We start from the raw sequence: 12,229 nt of genomic DNA, 5'->3' as shown, positions 1-12,229 counted from the left end.
CATCAATGAAACTCCTCCTCCTACTCCATATATGCTTCTCCTCCTAGCCCACTTCTCCTTTGCTTGTTTCTCCTCGAGTCCTCGTCGCATGGTATAGACTTCACGGATTGATTTGGTTTCCCTAGTCTCACGATGAAGCTCATGTTGAATATGTAAATAAAAACACAAATGTTTTTGAGCTCATAGAAGATGGTTGGCGGGGTGGATGGATTCAAGCCCACCAGATTTCGTGGCAGCAGAGCCTCGAAGAGTTGGATTCCTCGCTAGCGAGCGAGTTGTGGCAAAGTTAATGCCCCCAAATGTTGGTTGTGGAAGGTTAACTATTCAGGAGTGCATACGTTGTTTTGACGTGTTACAATATCGTGCATGTTTTGCTACATACACATGGGCAACATTTGCAATGATTATGGGTGCATGTTACAAAGTTTGCATTCATGCTCCAAAGTGGTTTCACATTATTGCATAGTCCAGTTTTCGTGCAACATTGATGCACTAAACTTTTTAGCATTTTTTACATGTATTTTCTCAGCAATTTTGCTATGACCAATGATAATTTAATACATAAATAAAAAAAATATTGCACAAGCATGTTCAAATTACTGCAATGTTTTTGCATGCTCTATTGACACACCGTAAGAACACCGTATTTGCAAATGTGTTGTGTATGAAGACAATATATTCTTATTGCAATGGTCAGACATGTCAAAAACAATATCTAAGTCAAATTGGATGGCCAAGTAGGTGGCAGAGCGCAGCCTCTACCCGAGCGACACCTATGACATGCCATGTGATGTAATAAAAGGGTAAAAAATGGTTGTGCAAATAAGATTATCAAAACCCAGTGCAATGTCAAGCACAACCTTATAGAGAAAAGAAAACCCTTCCAAAGTCCATCATAAGACCTACATTTCCAATTTTCAATATACAGACGGACCTGAACGTAAAACAACCAGGCTGCGTCGCGCCTCAAGCGGCCTCCAGATCTTTCCCTTCTCTACTAGAGCAGCCGTAGGCGAATGTTCCATTCCATTTCCCCTCTTCCCAGAGAGGACACCAGAGGCGGAGCTCGAGCCCTCTCGCAGCTCGCGGCCATGGCCCCCTCCTGCGGCGCCGCCGTGCCGTACACCCTCCTGGGCGCGCTCCTCAGCGGCGGCTCGTATGCCCCGTCCTGGCCGGCGTGCGGCGGCCGCGCCTTCCTCCGCGACTACGCCCAGCGCGGCACCAACGCGATGCTGTGGCTGGGGTTCCTCGCCGTCACGTTGGTCCTGCTCCGCCGCATCGCCGCGCTCCTCCGCCTCTGGGCCCTCGGCTCCCGCCTCCCCGGCCCACCGGCCCTCCTCGCCGACCCCGGCCTCGCCGCCGTCTGCCGCGCCGGCGGCGACATCACCGGTAGGCTCACCGCGCCCCTCCGCCTCCTTCCCCTCCCCCAGTTTCTGCGTAACTATGATTTTGGTGGTTGCGTGTGATTGTATTATACTATTGGGTTGGCGGTGGCTCTGGTGGGTGGGGACTGGGCTGGATTTCGCGCGAGCTCGTCCCCTCCACGTTCTAGGATCTTCGGCATGGCCTTGTTTCGATGCTCCAGTTTCACTGTTCGATTGGGAACTGTATGCGATTGCTGTATGGCCTTGATCCAGATTTGGTTACGCCTCCTTGACACGCGTAATGTTCAGATTTGCTTTAGCTGAGGTGTTGATCTGGTCATATCAATTTGATTGTTCGAGCTCGTTAAGGCGGTTGGGTGATTGCAGCTCTGTTTTCTGGCAACAGTATTCGGTTACTTAGCTTTTAGACTACTAGTGTTAAGAACTGGAGATGGTTGATGCTTTATCAGTACTAGCCGCTAGGTACACCCAGGGAATGAATGATTAGCACAGTTGACCTTAATTTGAAAAAGATTTGCAGGGTTTGCTGATTATGTGGTGATCAGGTAGATATTGGATGCTCAATTTTGATTATACTAGCTAAATGCTCGTATGTTTCTATGGAGATTTTATTGTATTAACTATCAACTGCATGCATTATTTAACCATCAGTCCACAACTTTGTGCAAAATGAAAAATCCCAAAGTATACATCAATCAAATGAAAAGGGCAGTGAATTCATGATACATGAGTGCTAAATAGAATGTACGGCAATTGTGGCACTTTTGCCGGAAGAGGAAGTCAAGTTACTTTGCTAAGTTATATACAAGCATGAAAAGTCATCACGTTAGTATACTTCGCTATGTATTATAATTGTCCTTGAAATGGGTACTTTTCGGTTTTCGCAGAAGAACTTTCTAAGAACAAGACCTGCTGTCGTGCATTGTAATATTAAGCATTGTAGGCAGCTGGTACAAGTCACTTTTTTGTTGTTGAATTGTCCTTTCCCGTCCCATGCAATCCTATATTTATGGCTATTGCATTCCTTATCTTTTCAGGGTTGGTTAGCATGTGCATAAATCTGGAGCGGCATAAGCTAGCCCAGCTCAACTCTGTAGGGCCCATATTATTCAAGGCTAAAGCACATGGTCCATCAAATGTTTTGTATAGATAATAGTTTGTTTTGTCTATACAAAAAAGATAGTAGTCGGTTTTATCTCTAAAAAAAAGAAGATAGTAGTTGATTTTAGAGCTTCATGCGCAATCGTTGTGCATTTTAGCAGATTTATTACTGCACATTTCCCCTTTGCGCTTCATTATTTTATCGCTTGACTTCTGATCAAATGCTCCTTTGACTTGCTTTCTTTGCAGGCTATCTATCAAAATTGCATGGCAGTTTTGGACCAATTGTTCGATTGTGGTTAGGACCATCTCAACTACTTGTCTCAGTTAAAGATGCTTCCCTAATCAAAGAGATGCTAACAAAAGCTGAAGATAAGTTACCACTGACTGGGAGGACATATAGTTTAGCTTGTGGAAGACTTGGCCTATTCATTTCCTCATTCGAAAAGGTATGTTGTTGATGTGGATATCTGTAGTATTACGCTTTCTTTTGTCTTGCCATATGTGTTACTATGCTAGTTATAATTGGTAGACGGTACATACATTATTGGTTTGATCTTGTGTTTACTTCTTTTGATGCTCTTGTCCTTCTTTTCAGGTCGAAAGTACCAGGGAATCACTGAACATATTCTTGAATGAAAAACTTAACGTCGCTGCCAGTGAAAGTTCTTTCAAGATCATTGAAGCTGTTCTCCATAGAACCGACTCTACTAAGGACAAGGATTCTCTGGACTGCAGATCTTTTTCCCAACACATGGCATTTAACATCATCGGTGCAGCTCTTTTTGGTGATGTCTTGTTTGATTGGTCTGATGCTGCAGCATATGAGGAGCTTCTGATGGTTGTTGCAAAGGACGGCTGCTTCTGGGCTTCGTATGCGGTTCCCCCATTTTGGAAACCTGGTTATAGGAGGTACCGGACCCTATGCGCTAAGCTGAAGATCTTAACAGAAAGCATCATCAGAAAATCCATAGACCAAAATGGTGCACTTAGACATAACAATCTGAGCTCCTGTAAGATAAGTGAAGGGGTGGTAAAAGATCCAGTTAGATGTACTTCTCTGCTAGATGGGATGATATCAGGTCGTGGTTTCGATGGGGCTGTGCAAGGGCCTCTCAGTTCAGAAGAAGAAATATGTGGGAATATCGTGGGTTTGATGCTGCATGGAATTTCCACATCTGCTAACTTGATCTGCAACATTTTGACGAGACTTGTCTTGTATCCAAAGCTGAAAGACCAGGTACATGTTTTTATTTCTCTGTGGCAAGTTGTCCTGCTTGCTCTTTGTCTGATGTTAACACTGGTGCTTCTTACCGCCTTCTTGTTCGTACGATGAAATGAACATATATGTTCTAAACATGTCACATGGTTACATAAGTTTCATAGCCCCCATCACTTTTCATTTTTATTCATTGCTTCCACCCCACTGTATATTATTTTGAATTCTTGGTTGTCTCAGGGTTATATGGCGTGTGCATAATATATGTTTTTCTAGTTTGTCCGACTTGGGTGAAGTGACCTTTACTCCATGTCCACATCAACTAAAATGTTCTTGTCGGTGTGTGTTTGAGTTTATACTGTTTGACTTTGACTTACAGTTGCTGCTTCTTTGGACAGCTATATGCAGATATTGTTGCAGTTCACACTGAATCATCTGAGCTGGTGATGGATGACGTGCTTAAGATGCAATTTGTACTTGCCACTGTTTGTGAATCTGCTCGCCTTTTGCCTGCTGGACCTCTTCTCCAGCGATGTTCTATGCAATACGGTACACATGCTTCTTAAGAAAGAAAAATCTTCAGCAACACTGAGCTTTAGAGCTTGTTTACCTGTATGATTACATGGTCTTATCATTCATTTTCAAAATTGTTTACACGTTCCTTATGTTGAAATTATGCCTTTATCCTGAATTTCATTTACACATCTAGCTGCAAGAGAGATCAAGTGTTACTGATTCCTAGTAGTGTCTTTGCTATATTATTGATCTCGCTTTGATTTGAATTGCAGATTTGACTCTCAAATCTAGCAGCACTATACCAGCTGAAGCGATATTGGTTGTTCCTCTGCATCTCGTGCAGATGGATGCTTCTATATGGGGAAATGATGCTTGCCAGTTCAATCCTAGTCGTTTTCTCCAGAAGGACATCGATCTTGGAGGTTTCTCCCTCCCTCCCTCATTTTACTTCGACGTCTAGGTCACACCTCCTTATAATATAGTGCAATCAAGCGGCAAAAGTTATGCATTGATGGGTATTGCATTTCACATATTTCAAATAGAATTCCATTCATGTCAAGGAAGGTTTCTATTCAGCACAAGTACCTGGTCATAAATACTGAGAATTAACATAGCACACCAATCTTCTGGAGAATTCATGCTTACCTATATCTGTATCTGTCATAAATTTGTTAGATCTTCAAAAACCTTCTTTGAGATCTTCTGGGAGGATAGTTCCATGTACATTGCTTCCATTTCATTTATTTTATGCAAAGATGAGACTCCTCCTATTTCTTTTCTGACTCAGTTTTCTTATTTTACTGTAGGAATATTAGCAGCGCATAAAGGCTCAAATGGGATCAAGCTTTTTACCGAGCGTGATAAGTCTGACTCATTTCTTCCATTTGGTTCTGGGAATCGAGCATGTGTTGGGCAGAAGTTTGCAATTCTTGGGATCTCTATGTTGGTTGCCTCTCTTCTCCACAACTACGAGGTTTGTTACAATAACTGTTGTGCCTAATTCCATGGTACATGTGCTGGTTGCCTTCTTGTTTAATGCTCACATCAGCTCTTCTTAGAACATGCAATGCCTTGCATAACTTTATTCATATGAGCGTCATGAAACACAGTAACCAAATGTTCAGAGTGTTGGCAGTTCCTTTGGGCCTGGGAAATTTTTGACCAAGTAGATGGGATCTTATGCTCTTGAGCTACAGAGTATGACCCTTCGTAAGTTAGTGTTCTAAATTTCTAATATTAATTTGGAAACTCTTAACTTGCAGGTGCAGCCTCAACCAGCTTTAACCAAAGAAATGGGCTTGGCAGTTGACAGCAGCAACCTTCGCCATCTTCCAAACCCCAAAATCATCCTCACAAAAAGAAAGATTTGAAGCAAGAGTTCAGCGATCAAACTTTGACGCCTTACCTTATGCATTTATATGTTTTTTTTACTGGTGTTGCACCAGGGTATGATCTCTAGTCTGCTCTCCTACCGTCGTTTCAACCACGCTGAAGTTTGGAAAAGGTGCTACTTTGCGACCGTGGAAGGTTTTTTCCTCCAGATTTTTTACAGCCCCGATGAGCCTTGTTACACCTAGTTGTTATTAGCGTTTTGAGGTGCTGTGGGCTGTGAAATCACAGGAGGTGTTGTTTGCCGACGTGCATATAAACCAATAGTTTTCTGCAGTTTTTTTCCTTCCGGTCTTTTCTCCTCCCCTGTGGAGGACTGTAAGTCTGTAATGTCCGTCCAATGCACAATGACATATTGTATGCTGTATATGTATCTCATACACAAAACTGTGCATTATACATATATGGTCAGGATGTTGTCTGAAAACGTCTCGTTTAAGTGTTTGTGTTCTGATGGAACGTCTCATGTTGACCGGTAAGTAGGGATCGGAACCTGTCATTTCGTTGTTGTGTGGCAGTTCTTAGTTTGTGGTATATGCCTCAAGATTTGGTACGGGTCTTGCATTACAATCAAAGACTTCAAAACATGACAGGATCAGCATTACTTTGACAATTCTACATAAAAGACTTGAAAACATGGTATGATCAGCATTTTCAGACGAGGCATTGAACATCTCCAGGGCCATTTTCTCCTTTGAAATGCATCGAGACAGACTCCTGAAAAAGAAACAGGTCTGATAGTTTGAACTCTAAAGTCAGGTTTCAGTTCATGACACCGCTAAAAACTTAGGGATGCAGAACGGCGCCCAATCCGCCCCGCTATGAAGTCAAAACAAATCAGGTTACTTTGTACTCCCCCTGTAAAGAAATATAAAACTGTTCAGTGATCTAAACACTCTTATATTTCTTTACGGAGGGAGTAGCATTTTGTTAGCGATGTAGTTCAGTTTGAACCAACTCCCTGTTTCGCGGGCTTACGCGGGATGCCGCCTTGCATCCCTATAAAAACTGCTGCTGAAAATTATCCGAGCGGAGGAACAGACCCCTTCTGAAGACACAATGTTATATCCAGTATACAGCAAGACACACTTATTTGTTGTGACTGAGAGCCTATACAAAATTCGAACATTGAGCTAAAGAAAGTAAGAACGATTAACCTGACACTAAAATACCTGAACACAGAGTAATCTCAAGACATGGAGCAGATTAGAGAAAAAAGAAGTTGACGGCACATCTGATAGCAAGGTAAATATTTCCAGGTTTAATCAAATCTACGCGTTGACACTGCAGGATCCAACACTCTTGCACAGTACAGGTAAAGCTGGGACGGCCACCGATGGAAAAACCACTGGACATCTCTTACAAGAGTTGCATGGCAACAGAAATTCTACAGTCCGAAAAGAGAAGAGAAACAAGCCGTTCATAAGTAAACTACACCGAATACAGAACACACATTCAACAACCACAGCTCGCATTCAACTACCACCACTGTTTGGAAAAATTATCCGCGCAGAGGACCCGACCCCATCTGTAAGCTGCTTGACGATTGCTTCCTGCTCACCTTTGTTCGCCGGACAGAAACCTCCTCTTGGAGTGTTCATTGAATCGCAAGCGTCGCATGGTTCTTTATCTTCTTTGAGAAGAACCATCTTCAAGTTTGAAGCTCGCTCCATGACGGACCTTAAAAATGAAATTTGTAGCTCTTGGGGCCTAAAGCCAACAATTTCAAGCTCTCTCAGTTGCCAAGTTTCAGAGCTTGTGAACTTGGGCATGCTCCATGACGGTTTCGTTCTTTGAGCCTCGTAACCTGTTCTTGTTCTTAACTGCTCATCATCCTGGCAAGCATGGTCCCATATCTGCATAAAGTATCAACGCATTCAGTACAACACGATCATGGCCACACATACTTATCTGTTGTGGGAGCCTGTTCTGAATCCCAAAATGTATGTTATGTGTGATATATATTAAACTAAAGGAAGTAAAAATGAATGACCGAAAAAGTACCCGCACAGAAAATATCTCAACGGATGGAGCAGCTTCAAGGAGATTTATTGTCCATAACAGGTCAAAATCGACAAAGATGCCACAAATAGACAGCTTCCTTAGCTGTTTGAATGCATGGCAGAGTTGCTTTCCTTCGGGTTGTATCCAAAGCCTTTCTCCTTCGAAATCCAAAGTAAGAGCATGGATGTTTCTGGTACCATGTAGAACCTGGCTTAGACTAAACTCCTGATGATCAATGGTCGCACCACAAATAAGGCCCAGCCCCTTGAGGGATGGAACAGAACCAAAACGCAAGGGGGCCTCAAAACAAAACCACTCGTCCCAACATAGATGCTTCAGTTTTGGTGGGCAGAGCACCTCAATTCTCTTCAAGCAGGACATGCGGACCTCAAGGATTCTGAGTTTGGAATCTGGTGCATTTATCTGCCATACTGAAGAGTCCCCAACATCACAGTGGGACAGAGATAATTGGTTGAGTTGCTTGCAGGAGTCAAACAGGAGGTGTTGCATATCCCACTCAGCAAACCGCACATTATACAGACAGAGCTTTGTGAGGCACTGAAACACACTAGGATAGGCTGTAAAAAACCCATCGACGGCCAGGGCTTGCTGTAGCATATACTCATGTTCACAGTCTCTAGGATCCTTCTCATCAACAATTGCAAGGCACAGTTTTTTTACTACCCCGCAATCAATCGCATCGCGAGCCAGTGGGCCAATCTCACGAGTGTAATCGCCGGTCACATAGAGCTGAAGGCTTAGCCTTTTGATGATGGTGGATTTGCTGTTTGGATCAGCCAAGAAACTCCTAGTTGCTTTGGTTAGACGTGACATTGCTTGATCCATGTGATGTGCTCCAATGGGTTCCGGGCATGGATGCGGCAGAAAATTCCAGACACGAAGGTTGAGGACAGGAAGCAACCATGGCAAATCTCTCCACCGCTTTGACAACACGCTAGTCCGTGTTGCCGTGGCTGTGTCAACTCTCCCCAAGATAGATAATAATATGTCATCAGTCAGCATGCTGAGCCTATCTTCATGCTTTGTTAGCTGCAAAGTAAAAATAATAATACCAGCAGTTAGTGAATGGCCTTGTTGCACAAATCATGATATTCAAGGAGTAAAGCAAAAGCAATAGTAAGTTAGAGCAGCTACTGCGGTAGACAGGAAACCTAAGTTAGAGCCGCTATTGTGGTATAGCTGAAGTGGTTGTGCAAATAATTTGACTCCATGAATGATCTGGCCAATCTGCCAATAGCCCAATAACCTGTGCTCCTTATTTGGTGCACATCGCCAAGAAAGCTACAAAGTGCAAATCTGTCAACAAATAGTGCTCCCTATATTTTTTCACAAATGAATGGGCAGTCCAGGGTCAAGAGTTCTGATTATTCTGGGATCAAATTGTACTTAGCAGTTAGCAGCAACAAAATGCCTGGCAGAATCCTTTTCCAGTGTTCAGAAAATCTTTGGGTTTCTGGCTTCCGTAGTTTGAATCCATGAGTAATCCACTAATCTGGCGGTCAAAACCCTAATGAGCAACGTACCAAACACACACTTACAGTTACTCGTGAAACAGCTACAAGAAGGACATGCCTAACTACTTCCAAGCTAAGGTCTCCTTTGGCTCATAGGATAGAAACTAGCACATATACCCGTGCGTTGCAACGGGAAACAAAATTAACATGCATTTAAATTTAATAAAAGTTGTATGTGCAAGCACAGTTGTGCTTCACTACAGAAAAAAAAATGCTAATTTGTTTCACTCACAAGATGCCCATATTTTCCCCGCAGGTTGGCTCTTATGTCCTCTGTTTGGTCAGGTGTTATTAGGCCTGGGTCCACTTAAGCACGTCCATATTTGCTCTTATGTGTTATACTCCCTCTGTTCGGTCGGGTATTATTAGGCCGGGATCGGGTCCACTTAGCAACGTCTATATTTGCTCTTATGTTATACTCACTCTGTTCAGTATGGTATTATTAGGCCGGGATCAGGTCCACTTACCAGAGTCCATATTTGCTTTTATGTTATACTCACTATGTTCGGTCGGGTATTATTAGGCCAGGATCGGGTCCACTTGCCGCGTCCATATTTTCCACACAGGCCATCGTACGTATGCAGGATTTAATTGGCACATCTGTTTCCCACAGAATCCCGAGCGTGGAATTTAATTTTAATGGACCCACTCTTTACCCTCTGCTACTAATCCATTAGGCTGCTTGTTGATTTTAACTCACAACCGTATTTGAATTGACGGGTCTAGATGAAAGAAAGCAAGGTGGGACTATGTAATAGCTGAAGAAACAATTGAACGGCTAGTGTACTGGGAGAGTAGGTTGGCCGGATTCGTTGGGCCAGCGCGGTTGATTGATGTCCTGAGGCCCAAGCTGGCGACGGGTGGTTAGTCACGCGAGCCTCCAATTAAAACGATCAGCATCCCCTAAAAAAAGTTTTAGAAACGATCAGCACCAAAACCTGGCACGTTTCCTTTTCTTGAGACTTTCCAAACCTGTCACGTGTAGTATCAAGCGGAGTTGAAGCCGAACAACAGCATCGATCTGGCTTCTAAGTGGACGTTTATTTTTGCATGATGGACGTTCCTTTCTTTTGGCAACCGACATACGAAGCAGTCCGGTGTGAGCCACAGCTCTAACGCAAGGATGATGTCATCTTTCCTTAAGATGGAAAGCTGTTTCAGCTAGACGTGGTGCAGCAATCCAACACGTAAGAGATTGCATATGCGAAACTGACATCAATTTACATTAGGAAATGCAACTTAATTTTTGGCAGAAAACGGTTATTTAATTCACACATGAGATTCAACTTAAAACTAAGAACATACACAGGAGTCTATCACACGGCCACGTGTATTGAAAGAAACATATAGTTAGTCATAATCCTCTAGGACACATGCATATTACGTGGACTGCAGGTTGAATCTCATAAAGACCAAGGACATTAGTAAAAAAATGTATGACGGACCAAGAATATCACCTCCCTTTATTAGTAGGTATAGACACTATAGGAATAGGAAACTTGTAGGAAATGAGATGTCATGTACCTCAAATCCTATGAATAGGAATAGTAAAAAAGATGTCCTTTGGACGTCATAGAATTTTTTCCATTGAGTCTAGGCTAATGTTTAGTTTCCTATAAAATGTGGAGGATAGGAAGAATTCCTCCATAGGAATAGGATTCTATTCCTACAAACCAAATGACTCTAAAGGAATTTTTCCTATAGAAATCCTATCCTATAGAACTCCTCCAAACCAAAGGAGGCCTGAATGAACTGTAAAATTCACCACTTCGCTAAAAATCACTACTAATCACCGAGTCCAAGTCAAACCGCTAGAACCTAGAAGTACACACATGACAAGCAGAACCAAGAACGATTACCGAAGGGCAATGTCGTTCCTTGCCCAATTGGCCCATCCCAGGCCGCCTCAGGAGGTCGCAAATTATTTGGCTCCATGAATGATCTGTCCAATCTGCCAACAACCTAGTAATCTTTATCTGGTGCACATCGCAAGAACAAGGTGCTAGCCTTCATTTGTTCAGAAATGAACGAGAAGTCCAGGGTCCGATTCAGACTCGGCAAGAGCTCTGGTTATTCCAGGATCAAACTATACTTTAACATGTAGCAGCAACAAAATGCTTGGCAGAATCCCGTTCCAGTGAAACAGCTATATGAAGGTCATGCCTAACTATTTCCAATCTTAAGAATGTATACAACACTTGGCCCAAAATTACCAATTATCAAGTGCAGATCAAACGGCTAAAACCTAGGAGTAGACACAATACAAGCAGAATCAAGAACAGTTACCGAAGAACAACACTGCTCCTTGCCCGATTGGCCCATCCCAGGCCGCCGTCGAGGGGTCGCTCACGCCCTGGCGATGTGGTGCCCTCGCACGCGGACTCCCGCCGCTCCTCTCCCCAGCCGGCCGGCGTCCCCACCCCACCAACGTCGGACGCTGCACCCCGCGAGCGCGCTCTCCTGGGCCTCGCCGCGACTCGCCGGGTCGCGACGCACCGCAGAGCCTCCGGCTCCTCGGCGCGTCCACGGCCGCCGCTGCGCCTGGAGTTTCGTGGCTTCTCGTCTTTGCTTTCGCTCAGTTCTTTTTTTTAGGGGATTGCTCTGCTTTCCCTCACTTGCTAGGCTGGGGATGCGTTGCTGGGCTTGGGCTGTTGTACTTGGGCTTGTGGCACACTGGCGCTGCTGCACTGGGCCAGTGGGGTGAGGTCCGGGAAAATAGTACCGCCTCGCCCGCGGAAGGAATGCAGACCGGTTAGCTGGTTATATAAGAGAGAGTTAAATCCCTCAAAAAAAATAAGAGAGAGTTAAATGCACTGGAGGTTCTAAAAGTTTCGTCGTTGTGTTACTTTAGTCCTATTTCTTCGAAAATGCACTTTTAGGTCTCAATTCTTTCATAAGTGGTTCACCCGAGGTCCTTTTCTTCACTAGTGCTCGCTGACCTGCCCTCGTGGCGCTTTGACCCACGCCACGTCGACACAGGGCCCATTCGTCAGGCGAGAAATTTTGCAATAAGCCCCTCCCGATCTATTCCCCTCTCAGTGGCATCCCATCTCCTCTTTCGGGGCTAATCTGGCGACACT

The 12,229-nt window shown here is 43.9% G+C and overlaps 2 protein-coding genes across 2 annotated transcripts; one reads left to right on the top strand and one right to left on the bottom strand.

The window, feature by feature from the left end:
- The first annotated feature begins 984 nt into the window (after window positions 1-984).
- Window positions 985-6,037, top strand: LOC123187743 (alpha-humulene 10-hydroxylase). The gene is made up of 7 exons (XM_044599667.1): window positions 985-1,389; window positions 2,736-2,935; window positions 3,085-3,726; window positions 4,104-4,254; window positions 4,494-4,643; window positions 5,028-5,194; window positions 5,484-6,037. The coding sequence occupies exons 1-7, from the start codon at window positions 1,017-1,019 to the stop codon at window positions 5,589-5,591; spliced, it is 1,791 nt and encodes a 596-aa protein (XP_044455602.1). The 5' UTR covers window positions 985-1,016; the 3' UTR covers window positions 5,592-6,037.
- Window positions 6,038-6,862: 825 nt separating this feature from the next.
- On the bottom strand, window positions 6,863-11,722 carry LOC123187742 (uncharacterized). Its single transcript, XM_044599666.1, has 3 exons — window positions 11,436-11,722; window positions 7,615-8,664; window positions 6,863-7,466 (listed from the first exon to the last, which is right to left on the bottom strand). Exons 1-3 carry the CDS (start codon window positions 11,469-11,471, stop codon window positions 7,086-7,088), a joined length of 1,467 nt encoding a protein of 488 aa, XP_044455601.1. The 5' UTR covers window positions 11,472-11,722; the 3' UTR covers window positions 6,863-7,085.
- Window positions 11,723-12,229: the final 507 nt, after the last annotated feature.

Source organism: Triticum aestivum, chromosome 2A (genome assembly GCF_018294505.1).
Source record: "Triticum aestivum cultivar Chinese Spring chromosome 2A, IWGSC CS RefSeq v2.1, whole genome shotgun sequence".
NCBI classification, from domain to species: Eukaryota; Viridiplantae; Streptophyta; class Magnoliopsida; order Poales; family Poaceae; genus Triticum; species Triticum aestivum.
The sequence above is the reverse complement of the archived record's forward strand: the minus strand, read 5'-3'. Positions and strand labels throughout refer to the sequence as shown.